The sequence below is a fragment of the Semicossyphus pulcher genome, unplaced genomic scaffold, assembly GCF_022749685.1.
Source record: "Semicossyphus pulcher isolate SPU_LCO1_2020_fin unplaced genomic scaffold, fSemPul1.0.p SCAF_6, whole genome shotgun sequence".
Classification (NCBI taxonomy): Eukaryota; Metazoa; Chordata; class Actinopteri; order Labriformes; family Labridae; genus Semicossyphus; species Semicossyphus pulcher.
The window spans coordinates 1,830,985-1,851,421 of NW_027211737.1; the positions used below are offsets into that span (position 1 = coordinate 1,830,985).

General features: G+C 39.3%; 1 protein-coding gene across 1 annotated transcript; it reads right to left on the reverse strand.

Annotated features, from left to right (window-relative positions):
- Positions 1-4,170: 4,170 nt before the first annotated feature.
- sfrp1a (secreted frizzled-related protein 1a) lies at positions 4,171-18,506 on the reverse strand. Its single transcript, XM_069683042.1, has 3 exons — positions 17,775-18,506; positions 14,337-14,417; positions 4,171-5,688 (listed from the first exon to the last, which is right to left on the reverse strand). The coding sequence occupies exons 1-3, from the start codon at positions 18,295-18,297 to the stop codon at positions 5,363-5,365; spliced, it is 930 nt and encodes a 309-aa protein (XP_069539143.1). The 5' UTR covers positions 18,298-18,506; the 3' UTR covers positions 4,171-5,362.
- Positions 18,507-20,437: the final 1,931 nt, after the last annotated feature.

Genomic DNA, 20,437 nt, shown 5'->3' on the forward strand with positions numbered 1-20,437 from the left:
TCCAAAGTGGGATGAATGCCGTCTCTTCCGATAAGACCAGGCTTTCCCCAGAATGTCTGCCAGTTATCTATGAAGCCCACATCGTTTGCTGGGCACCACCTCGACAGCCAGCGGTTGAATGATGACATGCGGCTATACATGTCATCTCTCGTCAGATTGGGCAGGGGTCCAGAGAAAACTGCGGAGTCCGACATTGTCTTTGCAAATGCACACACCGACTCAACATTAATTTTAGTGACTTCCGATTGACGTAACCGGGAGTCATTAACGCCGACATGAATTGTCATCCCGGCCACTTCAAACTCAGATTTCTTACAGTTTATTTACAAGCTGTTGCGCAGGCAATAACAACTACAGTTTGTGTAGGTTTTCAGCAGCCAAAGGTTTTTGTAGCACATTTACACAGGTTCTGGTGCCGTTTGTATAACTCAGAACTCAATCTAGTCAGACTTTTCCTGGTGTACAGAAATCAAATGGCTGCTATCAACACTGACGGGCTAATTAAATCCTTTGTGACGTGAAACAAATCAGGAAAGTACTTCATCAGCCTTGTCAATTTGTGGTTTTCAATAGGACAAAGCTTGGATTTCTGGGGCTCCTTTATAGGCAGCTGGAGTAATGATAAGAAAGCATCTGAGATATATTTTCCAATATCAAAGCCATTACTGGAACCAGATGGTTAGCTACTTCCTGGTTTTAACAAGCGCATTTATTGACAGAATTGTTTCATGTTTTGTTGTTTGTGAAAGTTGTACTGACATGATTGATTTCAGCTCATGAAAGTCTTAACTTTAAAACATTTATTAGTTTCAAGCTGCCTCAGTCAGTGTTTTAGATTATGTGCACATTTTCATATAACTATTCAGAAAACAAAGGAAATTGCATGGGAAAGCCATGCCTGTTAGAACCCCTGTCCATCACTTACCCAAGTGCAATACGGTTACTGAACAAACAGCAGTTTCAGTGTCCTGAATAAATCCTTGTTCAGGATACTGAAACGTTTTTATTATGTTCAGTGTGCAATATATGTATCTCTACCGTTTGTGTGCTTATATTTATTTCTATTGTATATCTTTCTTATTCTTACTTTTTTTCTTTTTTTTTGCACCACAAGAGTCGTCTATTAATTTCGTTGTACACTGTGTGTGTATAATGACAATAAAGCATTCAATTCAATTCAATCAGCATAGACTATGTGAAAACAACATTTTAAAATTGGACAGTTGATTAGACAGTGCTTCACTTCGTATAAGAAAGCATCAAAATTCACCATCAGTCCAAAATGTTGATAATGTTCATTATCTGTCAATCATGGCGACCTCCGTGGTACCTCTTATATCTTTGCTGGTCCTGTCCAGTGCTTGCACAAGAAGTTTTCTCTTTTTACAAAAGTCCTTTGTCTGATACTGACCTGGTGGCAACTGTAACAGATAGGCTTGGGAATCAATAACAATTCATCAATTCAATTCCGATTCACAAGGTCCCGATTCGATTTCCGATCCGATTTGATTCGACATCCATTTTTGTTAGGGGTATTTCAGTTACACTATCAATGCACCTCTAACCTGGTGCAAAATGTTCAATGTTTACAATAAGAATTTACCCCAAAGAAGTTACATCATGTACTTTTTATTTAGCATGACCAACACACAGCAGTCAAAACAATATTAACAATTTTATGAATTAGACAGCTTATGAACTTTTTTTCAAGTTTCAGATTTTAGTCTGAACATCTGGCTCATGGTTTTGATTAAATGAACTGGGCTCCAACTTGCGCCACGAGACTAAGGGATATGGGGAAATTCTACCTTTTTTTCACCCTAAATATTTAGTTTTGAATACAGTAGTTAGGATCCTGATCCACACTCCTTACCAGTTGGTGGTAATTCACCATAACGCTGTTTGTCAACCGCCATAAAGCACCACATAAAGAAGAAGAAGATATGGGGAAAAGTATATTGTAACAACATGCCGAAAATACACTCACAACTAAAGCCGAGAGCAGAGAGTAACATGAATATCAGAGCAAAACTAACTTAAATATTCTTGGACGCGTACATGATAAAAAGAGTCCACCCCCTACAACATGATTTTGTCTCAATCAATCAATTAACTTTTCAACGTGTCTTGACTTGTCATGAAAAGCACACATCACTCCAGCCTGGTTACAGCAATTGATATCACTCAGGTACGCACAGTTTCAATTATGAAACCAAAACAACACATACTTCTTATGCTATCCATTCAGGTCAATGTGTGCTTTTGTGGGCAACACTGAAAGCGCGTGTGTGTGTGTGTGTGTGACGGCTGCAGGACGTGATCATTTTCATTAGAAATGCATGAAAACAGATGCGTCTTCATAATGGGAGGCTCCTATTTTTACTGAGAGCCATGTGCGTTTCTCGGCCAAAATACACGGTGAAAATGAATTGTGATGAGTCCTATTAATCTCTTACAGCAATAATAACATCTCGTCCTGTAGTAAAAATCACAAGCATGGAGAGTAAAGTAGGTCAACACTTCCGGTATGCTTTTTCAAAATAAAACCTGTCTGGAATTCTGACTCCCCTCATTTGGACACAATGCTTCTATTTTGAAGTGTTTCCTGGGCTGTTGTTGTTGTTATTTTTTTTACTTAATTTGTAACTGTTCCAGGAAATGATTTGATCATTAAAGTCACTCACAGGCTCTTTATTGCAGTACCTGCTTAATTTTCTTTGAAATAAAAACGTAGTCATAAGTCTCCCCCAGGCCATATGTTAGTAAAAATAAATAAATATAATTTTACAGACTTAACTTTGGTGCGATCTGTCCCTCTCGCCCCCTAGCTTGCTCTACGTCTCTTCGTCTTGGCTCATACGGTTGTTAGCTTGTCTAGTTTTCATTAAAACTACATTTTCTCCATCATGCAGGGAAGCTTACAAATATGCAATTATTTGTGATGCAGATAATTACATTTTGGATGCTTTTGATATTGTATTATTGTTTGTGATGTCTGTGTAAATGTCTGTTGTAGAAAGGGTGATACAATCTGTAGAGCATGAACCATGCCACATTTAGGAAGTGTACAAAGTGGAAAGGTATGATCTGTTTAAATACTATTAAACTGCATCCTTCCTAACTGTCTTTCTTAAAGAAACCACTGATCTGATTAGACTGAATTAGTCTTAACAATTGAACACTGAGTGACAGCAAATCTGTGGTTTTTTGGTGGAATAATGTGGTTCAGTAGAATATACACAGTTTCCATGTTATCAACATAATGTGTGATTATGGATGGCGGAGGTGTGACAACATCAGGATGGGAATTAGTGCATAGCTTCTCTCTCTCTCTCTGTATGTGCTTGTGTCTCTCTCTCTCTCTCTCTCTGTCATATTAATGCAGCTCATTAACTCTGTATCTTCTGGTCCCATTAACATTACTAACCATATACTGTATCTTCCCGGGAGTTCTTGTGCTCCCTTGTCTTGTAGGCTCCTGGGGATCGTTGCTGCAGACCACCTGCTGCTGTGGACCTGCTCGGGGTTCAGTGTCTTGCCCAAGGACACTTCGACATGTAGCCTGAGGGAGCTGGGGATGGAACCTCCGACCTTCCGATTGAAAGACGACCGACTCTACCACTGAGCCACAGCCGCCCTGTATACTTGGGAAATATACTTGAACTTTACTTGAGTTTACTTGCATAAAATGAACTTGAAGTATACTTCTTTTTTGTAAGGGAGGGACTTAAGCCAACTTCTTTGCGCCTTACGCCTTGGTTTGAGCCCAGATTGTGCGCTGTGTAACTAAATGTGGGTCAGACTAGCCCTAAATCACTGCATGCACTGTAGACTGTGCGCCTTCCGCCATAGCACCCTACATCTTTTTGATTCTGTGCAGACTGGCACGTCATATTTCATGAATATAATGGAATGGCATCGAAAATGCCATGTGAATATCCTTTTTATTATGTTAACAAGCTGACCAAACTTGCTTTTGGCTAAAAACATAATTTACAGTTAAGGCTTTTGGGAGTTTAACTAGTTATCAAGTCTTTTGTCTAAAACTAAAGAGGTGAACAAATTTAAGATGACAATTATACTTTAAACATTTTTTTAACTATCTGTCTAACTAACTAACATTTGCAATGTCTAATCTATGAAAAAAAAACTCAATTCCATTCAGTTTTTTCATATTTATGTAAAATTTGTATGTACATGTAATTGGCAGCAAGGCACCAGTGACATTCAAATCTGAAACAAAATAGTGCTAAAACAGACCAATAAACAAAATATACCAAAACACAGAGTTGACAATATTTTTGCACTTTGATTACTTTTGCACTGTCAACATATATGACTTCTAGGTGTTTCTCATTATCATTGAATACTGATTACTGCAATGCTGACCAAAGAAAAAATGCACGCAGAAATCAGGAGATGTACCACACAGGCCTACATGTTATCTATGTTAGAAAGTGGTGGTTATTATTCTCTTAATATTTTTTGAGCAACAAAATAAATATAACCAAAGAATGAGATAAAAGAGATAAGGAAATGGTCAAAATGATTGATAGTGCAGTCAGTCTTAATTTGACAAAATTCTCTCATACTTTAAAATAATTTATTCGACAGGACTCCTTTGAGGAGCAGGTTTGAAAAATTCATTAGTCATTGATTATACGATTATTTCTTGTATGATTGGAACAAGAGAAATAAGAGAAATTTAAAACAATAATTGAATACTCTTCCTGTTGAGATGAGCAGATCAATACTACTCTCAAGACTGTTGGCCTACATGTTGACTGGAAGCAGGAAAATCCTGCGTAAAAAATCCTCTGTAACTAAATGGAAATGTTTAAGTTTGTACTATTGGACAGTGCCATATTAGCTGTTTATCCACATCTCCCGTCTTTGTGCAAGTCTTTGCTAACTGTCTCCTGGCTTTAGCGTGATATTTACCCTGCAGACATGATAGTGGTATCAATCTTCTTGTCATATCCAAATATTCCTTTACAATAAGTCCACTGACCTGTCTAATGTAGGAGTGTGACAGAGTATCTACATACATTTGGGGAATATGATTTTAGTGAGAAAAGGCTTTTAATATAATGTACTTTTCTGAAGCAGAATGGAAAGAGAAACCAAAGCTTGTTTTTATGGTATCATCACTCATACTCAACTACATTTCAACAATGGGAAGTATATTTGTAAATATGTTTATATAAAGATATATATATTTATATAAACAGAAACAAGAAGCAGAGTTTGTAATGCTTGTGCAAATTCTTATGTAGTATGCAATAAGACCAATGAAGGTGTGTGTGTGTGTGTGTGTGTGTGTGTGTGTGTGTGTTTTGTCGGGGTGGGGGTTGGGGACTTATTATTTGAAGACATTGTCAAATGCGGGACATTTGTATGTTTTGAGTTTCTTGATGGCCTTTTTGAACTCTTTGCTGGACTTGTCCCACTTGTGTATCCCTGTGAGGAGGTACTGCTTATCCACCTTGCGGCCCATGATTAGATACTGGTTACTCAAATTATCAAGCTGCTGGCAGGGGCAGTCCGCACCGTTCTTCAAATACAACACCAGTGTCTTCATGTCCTTCTTCTTTAGGTTCCCTGCTTTTATCATCTTCTTCTTTTTCTGCAGGAACACCTTGCGGTCCATGTTTTCCCGGGTCACCTCCTTGATCTTGGTTTTGAAAGCTGTTGATGGAAAAGGGACAAATTCAGTTACCTCATGTTTTAAGTTGAATAAGTTCATTTACAAAACCTTTGATCAAATCACAGGCTGCTTCAGTATACCATTTCTTAATACTTGAAATACCAGAAAAATTAATCATGATTATGGGTGTTAGATTGTGTAAAGGGTTTACTTGTTCGGCAAAGAAACCCAGCTTCACTGGTATATTTATTGTACACTTTATTTGCTTTATATCTCTTTACAACAACTGATGGCCCGAATCATATCTGCTGAAGTGCATTGCTCAAAGTACCATCAATTTCAGTTGTACAAAAGGAGAAGGGATTGATAAATCACAAGCCTGACTTTTTACACTACAGTTGAGTTAAAGTCAACTTATTAGTTTTTATGAGAACTCTTGAGAGACTGTCATGGTAAAATGGTGATCATGACAGGTACTGACATCACGCATTTGTTAGATTATAGTGGATAACTTACCTCTGTTACACTTACAACTTTCTGGTATTTTTGTAAACTGTAAAGAGTGACAGTTGGTAACTAGCATTTTCCAAAGAAAGACTGGCCCTGTCACTGTTATACGGTTTATTCAGAGAATTTCTAATCTATTGGAGAGCCAAAGAGGTGGACAGCATGGGCTTAATAAATCTGGAAGCATCGCTATCATCTGACAATAATTTAAAATCAAATCAAAATCAAATCAAATTTTATTTGTACTTGTATTTGCACCAAATCATAACCAAAGTTATCTTGAGACACTTAACAAAAAGAGCTTATGTTATTTAAAGAGAGGCCCAACATGAATCACCATGAGTAGCACTCAGCAACATTTGGCACATTGGCAGAAAAACTTCCTTTAAACAGGCAGAAACCTCGAGCAGAACCAGACTCATGCTGAACAGCCATCTGCCTCGACTGGATGGGCACTTTCTACAGACATCTGCATATAAGTATGTCCTGGCCATTATTTAACTCCATTCTACAGCTACTAGAAGTTTGCTTCTGCTCTTTAAAGATATTTAGGTATAGAATACTTTTGGTGATAAAGAGGAAACCTAGTATCAGCCTCCACATATATTACATATTATATTCAGAGTATGGCTTAATGAGATATTGTTTCAGCATTGACATCATGATCAGGGTTGCCAGTTCCTAATTGGGTTTCTATGTATTTCAGAAGGTTGTACTTATGTCCAAATGTTGGGTAGACTTATTTTCCATGCAAATGACAAGAATTCTGTAAGCACTGAATACCATTGACTGGGGACACTTTCTCCATCATAGACTCAGTAAAAAACATTATACAGTCTATGGTCTCTTTCCAAACTCTGCAAGTTAGAAAGCAGTTTAAAAAAATGATTAAAATTGCAAAACAATGAAACAAACATTTTTTTTAGATTCCAGTACATCTCTGCAGCACAATTGTAATTCTTTATAATGTTGTTTATTATACACTTCACCTTAGTTTATTATTATTTTTTGGCTGATTTTATTTGAGGTTGGGTTGTTGGTTTTGTTTGGCCATTTGGCTGGCAACACAGACCTGGCAACCCCAAACGGGATGTGCTCATGTAAAATAGTCACATAGTCACAAGGGCATGCAATATTTTGAATTAGGAATAGAGACCTGCGACTGAGCTTTTCTTGTCTTGTCCACTCTAACAACCTGCTTACTATTCATCATCCCACTTATTACACAGCTAATCACTTAAGAAATCAATAATTTTACACAAAATATAAATGACAGAATCAGAAATGACAGAAAAAAAAGAAAGAAAAGAAAAAAAAGTGTTAGACTCTACAGTTGGAACTACGTCAATGTCATCACTTAACTCTGTCGCCTTCTTAAAATGAGCCAACTTAGTTGTAGCTAACATTACATTTTCACTGGTGGTGAAGTGAGGCAAGTTGGAGGGAAATGCACAGATCACAGCATCATGGTCAAAATCTGTTCACACTTTCTTTTCCACTCACGCGTCTCTAAATGCTGTTGGAAATGGTAAATGGACAGTACCTATATAGCGCTTTTCTAGTCTTTGCAACCACTCAAAGCTGCTTTTACACTTCATGTCACATTCACCCATTCACACACACATTCATACACTGATGGCAGAGGCTGCTACGTTAAGTGCCCAACTGTCAATCAGTTGTCACATTCATACCCGTTGGCTATGCCACCGGGAGCAATTTGGGGTTCAGTGTCTTGCCCAAGGACACTTCGACATGTAGCCTGACGGAGCTGGGGATCGAACCTCCGACCTTCCGATTGAAAGACGACCGACTCTACCACTGAGCCCGCCAACCCACACTTTGTTCTGTTTCATGTTTACTTCATGTGCTATTTAAAAATGTAGTAGATTTCTCTGCCATAGCCTACAACTTTTTGAGTGTTTTAACCTCTCTTGCCTTTTCTCTGGTGCTTTAATCTCTTTCCCTTCTTCTTCCCACAGTAAACAAACCGACATCAAAATAACCAGACTTCTTTCTGCAGCTGCATATGATTACGGTTAGTCCTAAAGAGTCTGTGATAAGACCTGTGTTCCTAGAAAAATTCTGTTCTTTATAGCAACAGTCTGCTCCAAAGAATTGGAATGCTGTAATTAACCAATCAGAATTTAGTTTTCAACACAGCCATGTAATAATACATTCTATTGCACCCCTTTACCACAGCACCAGAACTGACCACTGTGCAAGCACAGTTGGCGTAGCATCGGCCATTAAACTTGCACGTGACTCAGCTAAAATCACATATATTGCATCCTTGACGCTAGAGGTAAATATAAAGTTATGCAATATGGCTTTAAGTGTGAGTAATTCCATAAGCTGCTCCTCTTGCCAGTGCTTGTCAACCCTGTTGCTACACTAAACATGTGACGCATGCAGATATTCGCATAGCTTATGTGCCATAGAATGTAACCTTTTAGTGTACTTGTAGAGAGCCTACTGCATGGGTTTGTGAGTTCCAGATAATACAAGAATGTAGGCATATGTTTTAAAAGATAAGTGTCAATAAGCTGGTCTTTGATTTAAAGTATGAATTACATGAGACTCAAAAAACACACACAACATGAAGCATAGAGATCTACTTACTGTTCTTACTTAAATGTCCCCCCTCCCATAACATCCTCTTTTGACTGTCATATGTTGATGTTCTTGCTGCACTGACAACTTTGTGATACACCAATGTGAGAAAAAAAGTAGAACAAACTGACCATGTCTGCAATAAAGTTTTGTAACCAACAGTTCATGGAACCTGATGAAGCATGAATCAATTCACACTCAACTAAAGATCTGGCATGTAAAACTCAATTTTTTTCACAGTGTTAAGAGTGCACATGGTAGGGATTAAGACTTTTATCCTTTGTCTCTCATCACTGAAATGGTCTCTGTGCAGAGACTTAGTGTTCAGTAAAATCAAAATGGGCAGCATTCATAATTAGTGAATCATACCAGAGAAGGCCTGGCCCATCCCTGAAAAGAAGTCACCTTGATAAATTCTTTACCCTTAATAATCCTTTGACGCAAAAAATGTTCTTATCACCTTGTGTTGTTCAGGGCTTCATCACGTCAGCAACAGCGTACAGTAAGAATCAGTTGATATCAATGCTTAATTTTTACCTGGTAAAACTTAGTCAGTGTACACATATGATCACAATGTGCACAGTGAGATTTTTAACCAACTTTTATCACTTGACATAAAAATCCACAAAAGATCCACTAGCTGTTCTATATTTTTATGCTTCGATTCTAATTTTACAGACATATCAACTAAAGACTGTGAAACTTATTTTGACACTTTGGCAATGTAGAACTTTCTAGAACATGTGCTTCAACAGGTAGCGGCAAAGTTTGGTAGCTCTGAATTTCTCTGAATCTTTACTTTATTTTCGTTGTATTTTTCTCATATTTCGTCAACTATTGATGGATGTTTCTGTGGGGAGAAGAGTTTATTCGGTAGAAGAACTTCTTTCATTGAAACGGAGCAAATCTGGAGGATACCACCCTCTTCCAGCTGAGATGGAAAGGTGTTTTCATGGTTGCCGTGATGGTGCAGAGGTGAAGGCTTGGAAATGGAGATGGAAGCCCTTTCTGCCATCAGTCATCGTGGGAAATGTCAACTCTCTGCCCAACAAAAGTGATGAGCTCGAGTTATTGGTGAAGACTCAGAAAGTTTACCGCAACTGCTTAAGTTCCACGTGTTCTCCATGAAATAGTTGCCAGGATACAGACTCAACATCCTGAGGCATATTCTGCAGTCTGCTGGGGAGGCAGTATAAGACACAAGGATGCAATGCGACAGGACAAACGGTCTCTGTGACTGGAGCCAGGTTGGACTCACTGGGGGATGTGGTGGAGAGATGCACACTGAAGAAGGTTGAGGCCATTCTAAACAACACGGATCATCCACTTCATAACACCTCGATGGACCAAAGAAACTTCTCCTCTCTCTTCGCTGCAGGACAGAGAGACATAGAAGATCTTTGTACCCACAGCCATCAGACTTTTTAATTCTGCAGTAAATGGTGGATGAGATGCCAGACAAGTGAATTTCCCTTTGGGGATCAATAAAGGTATTGTTATAGTTATGTAAACGTATGTTTCCATGCCAATAAAGCTCTTTTGAATTGAATTGAATCTCACTCAAACAGTTATCTGCAATTGTTCCTGCAACTATGTGACCAAAACAAGGCTATTTGTTGTGAGAATAAGGGGCTTGAAACGAATTAGTCAAGAATTAAAACATTTTAGTTAGAACAGCTGAAATTGCCTTCAGGATATTTATAAAAATGGTTCTCCAGACTCAATAAATATCTATCTTTTGCATTTACTTTTTTAATTTGAACTTTTTCCCTTTCTATTGTAATCCCTGTAAAACTGATTTCCTCTGGTGGTACACAGCTCCCAGAGTGTCATAAACCCAGCAGGAGGGTATGCACAGCTCTCAATTCTTCATAATGGAAACACAACTGATCCTATAGGCATAAATAATCAGTCTTCTGGGGAAGGACCATCCTGTTCTTTACTGCATCAGCAAAGGGAAGGCGTAATTAGGCTGCAACAACAAAGTGAGCCTTCCGAGGCAGAGGTATGATGACGGACTGTAAAACCTTAAGCATGGAGAGAAACTGGGACAGGAAACATCCATCCATCCAATATCTTCCGCTTATCTGGGGCCGGGTTGCAGTGGCAGCAGGCTAAGCAAGGTGACCAAGGCGTCCCTCTCCCCAGCATTGTTTTCCAGCTCCTCCTGGGGAATTTTCCGAGGCATTCCCAGGACAGACGGGATATATAATCCCCCCGGCTAGCTCTGGATCTGCCCCGGGGTCTCCTCCCAGTTGGACGTGCCCGGAAAACCTCCTATAGGAAACTCCCAGGAGGCATCTTAATCAGAAGCCCGAATCACTGCAACTGGCTCCTTTTGAGGCGAAGTAGCGGCTCTACTCCAAGCTCACTCTGGATGTCTGAACTCCTTACCCTACTCTAAGGCCAGACACCCTTTGGAGGAAACTCATTTCATCTGCTTGTATCCATGATCTCATTCTTTTGGTCACTACCTAAAGCTCCTGACCATAGGTAAGGATTGAAAAGTAGATCGAGTGGTAAATCGAAAGCTTTGCCTTCAAGGCTCAGCTCCTTCTTCACCACAATGGCCCAGTACCACGTCCACATTACTGCTGATGCTGCACCGATCCATCTGTCAATATAACGATCCATTTTACCTTCACTCGTGAACAAGACCCCCCCCTTTACTTGAGGAAGAGACTCACTCCCCACCCGGAGGGGGCAATCCACCATTTTCCGGCATAGAACCATGGCCTCAGACTTGGAGGTGCTGACTCTCATCCCAACTGCTTCACACTCAACTGCAAACCGCCCCAGTGCCTACTGGAGGTCCCAGTTTGATGAAGCCAACAGAACCACATCATATGCAAAAAGCAGAGATGAAATTCTGAGGTCCCCAAACGGGAAACCTCCTCCCCCCGGCTGTGCCTTGAGTTCCTATCTATGAAAACCACAAACAGCATTGGTAACTTTGTGCAGAGTATGCGGACACAGCTCTCACTTTGGTGTATGTAGCGGAAACACTGCAACAAAGTTGATCAGTGATCTGTGGTCTAGAGTGTTCTGGTACCAGGTACACTTATGAATCACCCTATGCTCCAACATGGTGTTTGTAAAGGCCAATCAATGATGAGCATAGAAGTCCAATAACAAGACGCCACTGTGGTTCAGATTGGGCAGGCCATTCCTCCCAATCACCCCCCTCCAGGTTTCTCCATCATTGCCCACATGACCATTAAAGTCCCCCAGTATAGAATCCCCAGGTAGAACCCCTTCCAGGACTCCAACCAGTAACTCCAAGAAGGCTGCGTACTCTAAACGGCTGTTGATAAACTGGAGTGGAACAAAAAAATAAATCCAACCAATGCCTGAAATTGGCCCATAATAACCACTACTGACAACAAGTGCTCATTGTTTTTCATCATGAAAAACGGAGCACCAGCAAGAAGCAGAAGTTAGCAACTGATGTGGGTTCTTTTCTGAATACTAGTGCTGCAGTAACTCTGCCATTAGAACAGCTGCCATCTATAAAGTACAGCCCTGGATGTTCACTACAAGTTCACTACTGAGGGCATATTTTATTATCTATATCCTTAAGTGGCATTCATCTACTTCTAACCAATGTGAAATGTAAAAAAAAACAAAGTCACTGCAACATTGTAAGATAAATTAAAGATTTTGTCACGCTTTTGCTTCTCTGTCTTTTTTTAATTATAAAGCAAGAAATATAAATTAATTTGCAGTTATTAACAATTTCATACAATTCAGTAAAACTACTCTGAGAACGCATTTAATGAAATGGCATCATCGCAGCTAAGAAAGATCTACAATCTTGCCCGCACATTATGGACCTTTTGTAAACGGCAACATATTTGAAGTGTTTTTATGGTAGCAAACATGCAATATTATATTATGATTTAATTTGTAGATTCAAAGGCTGATTTGATTTTGATTTGATTTCAAAGGTTTCATAAAATGTATTGCCATGTTATTTATGTAAAAAAAAAACAGTGGAAATGTATAATACATTCAATACAATGCATACAAAAATAAATTTGAAGTGGGACATATAAACAAGACATGCATAAAAACATAAATAAATATTGAAAAATGCCACTATCATGTTAGGCAACTGCTAAATAGAGGTACTGGCACTTGTTTTGGTCCAGTTTTTGCACTGCCATGACATTGTCCTCTTTTTTCAGGATAAAACTGAAAGTGTGCTCGTGCAACTGATTGGAAACACACATTCTTACACAAAAACTACTTCACACAACTTTTACCTAAAATGAGAACAGACCTTTCACAACTTCCAGTAAGTGAGCTATCCTGTGGGGAAAAATGCTAATTCACTGCCAAAGCAAGGATGTTAAACACGCTTGGTCCAAAAAGATTAAAAAAAACTTGAGTGTAAGTCACTGATTCCTTGTTCAAGACTTTCTGTGGTTTTCCGTACCCGTGTCCAATGGAGAAGAACAAGAAATCTATCATATGCCTTTTAGTGTCCAAACAATAAATACAGGTTTGTCTGCTTCATAACTTGTGCTACCTATCATATCCATCCACTTTCAGTCAAATCACTAGGAGAGGGTAATGATTAAAAGCAACATTTTTTGCATTCAAGAAGTCGGCCCCTTGTGGGTTTTAACCGGTAAAATAAGCAACACAGTGTTTCAACCTCACACTAAATCTGTCAGCTGGTTAGAGTGCTTACGACAAGCAAGCAAAGCAGCATGTCTTTATCCAAGATGAAACACGCCAATAATGTGCCACTCTCCTCTACGCAAAAAATGTAGTCCCATCACTACATCATAAACAACAAGGCAATTTGTTAAGGAAAAGTTACTTTAGACTTTTCTTAAAAAGAGAAAGAGAAGAAAGTGTATCCATTCCATGTTTCTCCTGGAAATCAAGCTGCCACAAGCTTTGGTCCTGTCATCTTGTGTGCAATGTGCACATGTTACTCCTGGAGGTCTTCATGACTGCAATTTAGTTGATGTTTGTGTTTTTCATTGAACTCAATGTTCTCAATTTTGTATTTCTTCATTAACTGCATGGCTAGTATTGGGTTAATAATGCAACATTTTTTAATTTAAAAAATGAACTCATGTGGCCCATAAGCCAAAGATCTCCCTCCTTTATGGGTGTGTAGTTTCTATTTTTAATCTGGTTTTAAATACAGCAGGATTTCTGATTAAATGAATGTGAGTACTCTCTGTTGCTTGAATTTTATCTGTTTTCACAAAAGGTAATCCATTTTTAAAATATTCCAGAAAAAAAAAAGAAACTTGTACATGTTGTAATTTATCTTAACTTTCCCTTCTGGCAATATGCCTAAGTACATAATGTATTCTCAGAATGTCCCCAATTCATTAGCCAAAGAACTTCATCCTCTATGAAGCCAGACAGGCATGGTACATCTATCCAGCACCAAAACGTAGCATGTAACTTTTACATTCAAAACTTTGAGCTTTATTGATCCAACTGAAAATGTCCATGCCCTTTCCACTGTGATACATGCATACCAGAGTGAGGTATGTGGGCAGTGTTTTGCATGTTGTTGGCACAAGGATGTTTGGAGGATGCTTACCGAACTCGCTTGCACACATGTGCTCCAGTATGGCATCTGTTTTCATTTCATTGTCACATGGAGGGCAGATGGCAGAGTAACCTGAAGATAAAAGAAAGGAAATGGTTTGGAAATGGGGCCCAAATATCAAATGCAAGTTGCTGTGATAGACACTTGTCTTTTTTTACATTGGAAATATTCACATTTAGAATGTAGTTAAAAGAATAAAGAAAGAATCAAAAAAGATAGAAAAAAACAATTATTTCCCATTTGATATGAAGGGGGGGTTAAAGTTCATTCTTTAAGAAAAATCATTACGCTGTCCTTAAATATCAATTTCCTGAAAATCTTTACAAACACCCAACCTATTTCTGTTTGCAGACATCCTATCTATGTCTGGTGTCAGATGTCTGGTCTCTTTTGCTTCGTATGCGCTGATGACCTGACCTCAGTGAGGAATGTCTTCAGCTTTTATGGCCAGCTGTAACTAAGAGCTGCAGTAAACACCCTTACTCATTCTCTGCTACATTCAGACGGTTTTCAAAATGGATCTTTTCATCATGCACAATAGTAATGTGTACACCCTTTACATAAAAAAATGTGGAACGGGTAAATTGTAGTGGTATTCAATCCCAGCTTCAAGGAATGCTCTAACATTCTTAAAAAGGTAATAACAGTTGGCTTGAGGACAAAATCCCTTCTGAAACAAAGAGCCAACGTGTTTTTGCCAAAAAAAAGTAATTCAGCCTAGAGGCATATCTGCAAATATTTTACAAACACAATTTTTTGTAATATTGCAAATGATCCCTGCCAAACAGCTAAGTTGCAACATCTGGCAGCATTGAATTCAAACCAACTCCATTTCAATGTCAGTGTGGCTTTGGATAGGTTGAGCACAGGGGTGAAAATAGGGGAAAACAAATAGTTTTCTGCCCGTTGCCAGTTGTCCTTTACATGTGTTTAGCAAAAGCTTGTGAAAGTTACACCCAGGTGTAAAGAGCTTGTAAAAACAGATACTGTTTACAGAGTCACAGTGTCCCTTTGCCAATTAATGCCTGCTTCTCCTTAAAATAAAGGCCTGTATTGAGAGTTGGCAGGGGGCATTGTTGGCTGACCTCTTTTAACAACCGTTGAGAAGAACAGCTGAGAAGATAAGGCTGCTTTTTTGTATTTTTCTACCTCAAGATCAGACATAACCATTTTCTATACTTAAAATTAGATTTCTCAACACTATGAGTTAACAAAGTTAAGCTCTAAAAGGGCCTCTGTTTCCTGCGGAAAGAGTGCTGGCAACTAAACATAACAGGCGGCGTCGGAATACCGTGCAGCTCTGTGTGTAACCCCCAACCTCGAGAAGAAAATGTTTTTCAGAAAGATGGGCCTCTGTCCACACCACCATGTCACAAACACCCACTCAATCTACTAACACATACACAGACATTAGACAAGTTCACTCTGCAGAAACAATGAGCACTATGTCATTGCTCAAGAGCCACAGTCCCTCCATTTCTGGCCAACAATCTTCAAGCGGGGTACTTACAGCTTAACATTAAACTATAGGAAAGTTGACGGTGGAATATCCCCTCTATGTTGTTGTTAAAGTGAGTTATTTGGTTGTGCTTTCCCTCGCCAAGGCCACCCATAGTGACAATTAACGGATCTTCAAACTAAAACTATTCAGAATCTGCTTTTTCTTTCCCAGACTTGTTGCTTTAGTAGATTTGTCTGCTCAGCTCATCCGGTTTGTGCCGAAAAGACATTATCAGTTGCAGACTGTAGGCCATGGTCTGACATGCACCTCCCCAGAAAAGTAACTAGATGTCGTGGTGACACAGAACACTACATTTGGGATTGTGCAGAGGACAGTGTAGTTGGCCTAGTAGTAAGCTACTCAAGCTGACTGGTTTCCACATTAAGGTATTACTCAACTAGTGATTGCCATTTTCAGTTTTTATAGACATGTTGTGTGAGCATGTTTTTTTCCCAATAGCAATTTCTGGTAAAAAATAACTTGTTAATGTTTATTACTTCCTACTGTTTGAGGTAGGCACAGAAACCCCATCGCCAGCCACTGTGTTGGTGGTCTAATACTATATAGTATAAATGCTCAAAACAAGGTTAGCTACATACATAGACTTTGGTGAGGTCCCTGAGTTGATTCAGTGCACAAGTAAAAATCAGGCTTGAGGTCTCTGACTCTGCAGGTTTACTGTTTAGAAACCTTCCACTTCCCTTACTTCCAGGCTGATTTCTCATAAACATCAATTGGACAGTGTGTTTGTTTTGTTTGTCAGTGATGGCACGGCAGAAACTGAGAATTAATGCAAGCAGGTATTGACTTTTTCACTGTTGAACTGACTCGGAGCCTTGTCCTTCATTTCAACAAAAAACTTTAATAAATAACTGTCATCTGCTAGAGTTTGAATATAACATCACTCCCAAGTCAACTGCGAGCAAGATGACATTCTCATGGAAGACTTTTTCAGCAGATTATCAGTTCAAAAGATTTTTTTTTAAATGTATGTAAGGAGAATGGGGGAGGTGGGTTGGCATTGTTAAATGGGATCACAGCTCATTTCCCCCCAAAAGGTTGTATTTGTTTGTGTTGTGTTTGTGTTGGAATTTGTATCTGCAAACACACCTACACCCCAGAAAAAACAGTCTTAAGCCCATCTTGCACAGCCAAAAGCGGTGGCTGTTTGTTTTCTCAGTCAGGTTAGTTTATATGAGTTGAGTTGTCAATTTTAAGTTAGCCTACATTAAAAAATCCAATATGTCTGCATTGAAATCAGAATTGAAAAATAATTTTGAAAAAGAATTAACCATTTAAGTCTTACATTGAAAATGCTGTTGATTGCTTTCAGCTTCAATGTGAAAATTTGCTACTTTTCTTAGTTTTATATAATTGCAAATTGAATATCAGTGGATTTGATATGTTTGTCAGAAAATAAGTGATCTAAAGGCTTCATCATACACTCAAGCAGGACATTCGCTACAATTTGAGACACTGGGGTCATATCCTGTTTTTCTTGGAATTTGGGTGTTTATGCAACAGTGTGGAATTTAGTTTCCAATTGTAAAATTCTACAAAGTTATTGTAAATCGGCCTATTCAAATTGATCAACTTTCAGGACATGTTTTATTTTTAGTAAAGGGGGGGTACAATTGTAACGAAATATGCTTGCATTAGTTAATTTGAGAATCGGTATGGTACAAGTGGTAGTTAGGATACCACTTGTTTTAGTAAGTATAAGGGAAGTAGTCTAGCTAGAAAGACCCCTCCATTAAACTACATTTAACCCATAAATGTCCCTCTCTCGCTACGCTACGCTACCAAGCCATACTGCTGTTTTTCTGTGCAGTTTCTCATATATTTGGATTATTTAAAAAATGTCCTTTTATGCACTTTAAAATTTAGGAATCCGTTACAGAGGAAAAAACCCTGAAAGTGTAAATTACCTGTCGGCTTGGTGGCCTCGGTCGCGTTGGGCTGCGTCATGGCAATGCACACCTCTTCTTGGGGAAACTTGTCACAGGTCAGCATCTCCGGCCATGGGAAGCCGAAAGCCTCCATGATGGGGGTGCAGCCGTCCCGCACGGCCTCGCACAGCCAGCGGCACGGATAGATAGGCCGTTCCAGGCACACGGGTGCAAAGAGCGAGCAGAGAAAGACCTGTGTGCCTGGATGGCAGTTTTTGTGCACCAGCGGCACCCAGCTGCTGGCCTGCTGCTTAACCTCGGCCATGGTTTCGTGCTCTAGTAGGCTGGGCAGCAGCATCTGGTTGTAGCCTACGTTGTGACAGAGCCGCAAGTCTTCTGGGATGTCCACGCATTGTGGAGGCTTGCCGTAGCTGCGTCCGCCGTTGTACACTTCCGACTTCCAGCTGAGGTACTCATACTCTGTCGCACTACACGATGACATGAGTGCCACTAATACAGCCAGCCGGATAATCCTCCACAGCGACGCATAAGCAGACCTCATGTTTTCTTTTTTGCAACAATAAAATGAATACAGCTCGGTGCGGTTCAGGCAGGCGATCAACAGTCACTTCACGGAGAAACTCAGAGTAATCACAGGAAACCGATATAGAGAAAAGCTGAGCTCTACTTGTCGATTTTCTGGTATGGGTCCACAGGCAATCTCCTCTGGCTTTCGCCCCTTTTGTGCTTCTCAGTAGCGTCTTGCTCGTGTGAGAGTTTTAGGAGTTAAAGCGCTCTGCCTGCGCTGAGCTTGGAAACAAGGGCAGATTGTAAAGTAAGCCCCGACCAATCGGAGTGTGTCTGCGCCTTTTGGCACTCTGCCGTCAGTCAAAAAGCTTAATTGCCTTGTGTGTAAAAACCCCAGCCCCCCCCCCCCCCCCTTTTTTTTTTACTTTCCTGCTAGTTCCCTTTTTATTCTATCAAAATACAAAATATTTTTTTTCATATCCTGGAATGGCAAAGAGGCACTGTAACTGTATAGGGTGTTAGTAAGTAAACTACTTCTTATGCAAGTGCTGCAGCACTGAAAAATCCAAATGTCATTAATAATGCATATACTAGAAATATAGTAAACAAGGACATGTAGAAGGATGATACACAGGGTTTTGCCTCTCGTGTTTCATTTGCTTTGGTGTCACAGAGCTAAGCATTCATACAACTGAAAAAGAAAACCCAGCAATGTTTAAAACAGGCAGATAATTGTTAAACAAAAACTCACTTCTCTATTAAAGCTGTTTTCAGATGCCAAAAGGCTCTTCTCACCAACTGGAAGGTAAAATTGTGTCCTCTGCGCTAAGATTTTTAACCCATTTTTTAAATTCAGATTGTTAGTCGAGCCTTTGAGGTTTCTGGAAAAACCTCATGATCTGCAAATAGTTGCTTATTTGCTTGGCAAATAATGTAGAGGGTTGTGTGTTTTTTTTGTTTGTTCTTTTTTAATAAAATGTAACTTTTGTAATTAAACTACTTAAGCTGACTGTAGTCATATCTAAAAAAAAGTCTTGAGGAGTTGTTTATTTTCCTGTGAGTATTATCTTATCAAACAGCTCTATTTGTGCTTGCTGGAAATGCAAATGACCTCGCTCTGTGATAAGACCAAGGTGTGAAACCCCTCTATTCAAATGTGGGCAAATTGACATTCCATTGTTTTGTTAACGGTTCTTGCAGTGTAGCAGAAAGAGACAAAGCACTTAATTAGATATTAAGCAGGAATGCAGCATACACAAACCATTATGAGAAATGACTTTGTTAAACTACTTTATAATATCAATGTGTTTTACAGATGTCTCCACTGCAAAGACAGTGTTTGGCACAACATCTTCTTTTACTGTTTGAACTGAGGCCAAGGGAAAACATCCTGCAATAACATTCATGAATGAATGGATGATGACAGATGGATAATGAAAAATGTACTGTTATTTGCATAGTTGTGTGCAATAGTTGATATAAAAGTGTGAAAAAAATGTTTTGGCCCAGAAGTAAGTTAGAATCAGGGCTAGATGATTAAAACCTTGGACTGAACTATTAACTCAATCCACAAACCATACTCACCTGCAAAAGAAAACGGATAGGACTGATAGATTTGCCAAACAGATGGGTCTGAACATTAATATCTCCAAGACCCAAGTGATGTGCATTAATTCAACTATAAATGCAGCAATCACTGTGGATGGTTACCCTCTCGATTATGTCCAGGAGTTAACATATCTGGGAAGTGTCCTCAGTAAAGACAACGCATGCAGCAAAGACATCAGTATTAAGTTTGGGAGAGCTCGCAGCACATTTGCAAGCCTTCAAACTATCTGGAAGTCAAAGCAGTACAGCCTAAAAACCAAGATCAGACTGTGTAACAGCAATGTTAAATCAGTTCTACTGTATGGCTCAGAATGCTGGCGAGTGGTTGAAAGTGACATGAAAAAGATCAATGTGTTCCACAACAGAAGATATGTTGCATCTTTTGGCGGGAAAAGATTGCCAACGACGACCTGCACAAAAACACAAACTGTCGCAATGTGGTGATGCAAATTAAACATCGACGCCCTTGTATGGCTTGAACATGTCCTCAGAATGGACCAGGACCTAATTCCTAAAGTAGCCTTGAGATGGACTCCACCTGGTAGGAGGAAACAAGGGAGGCCAAA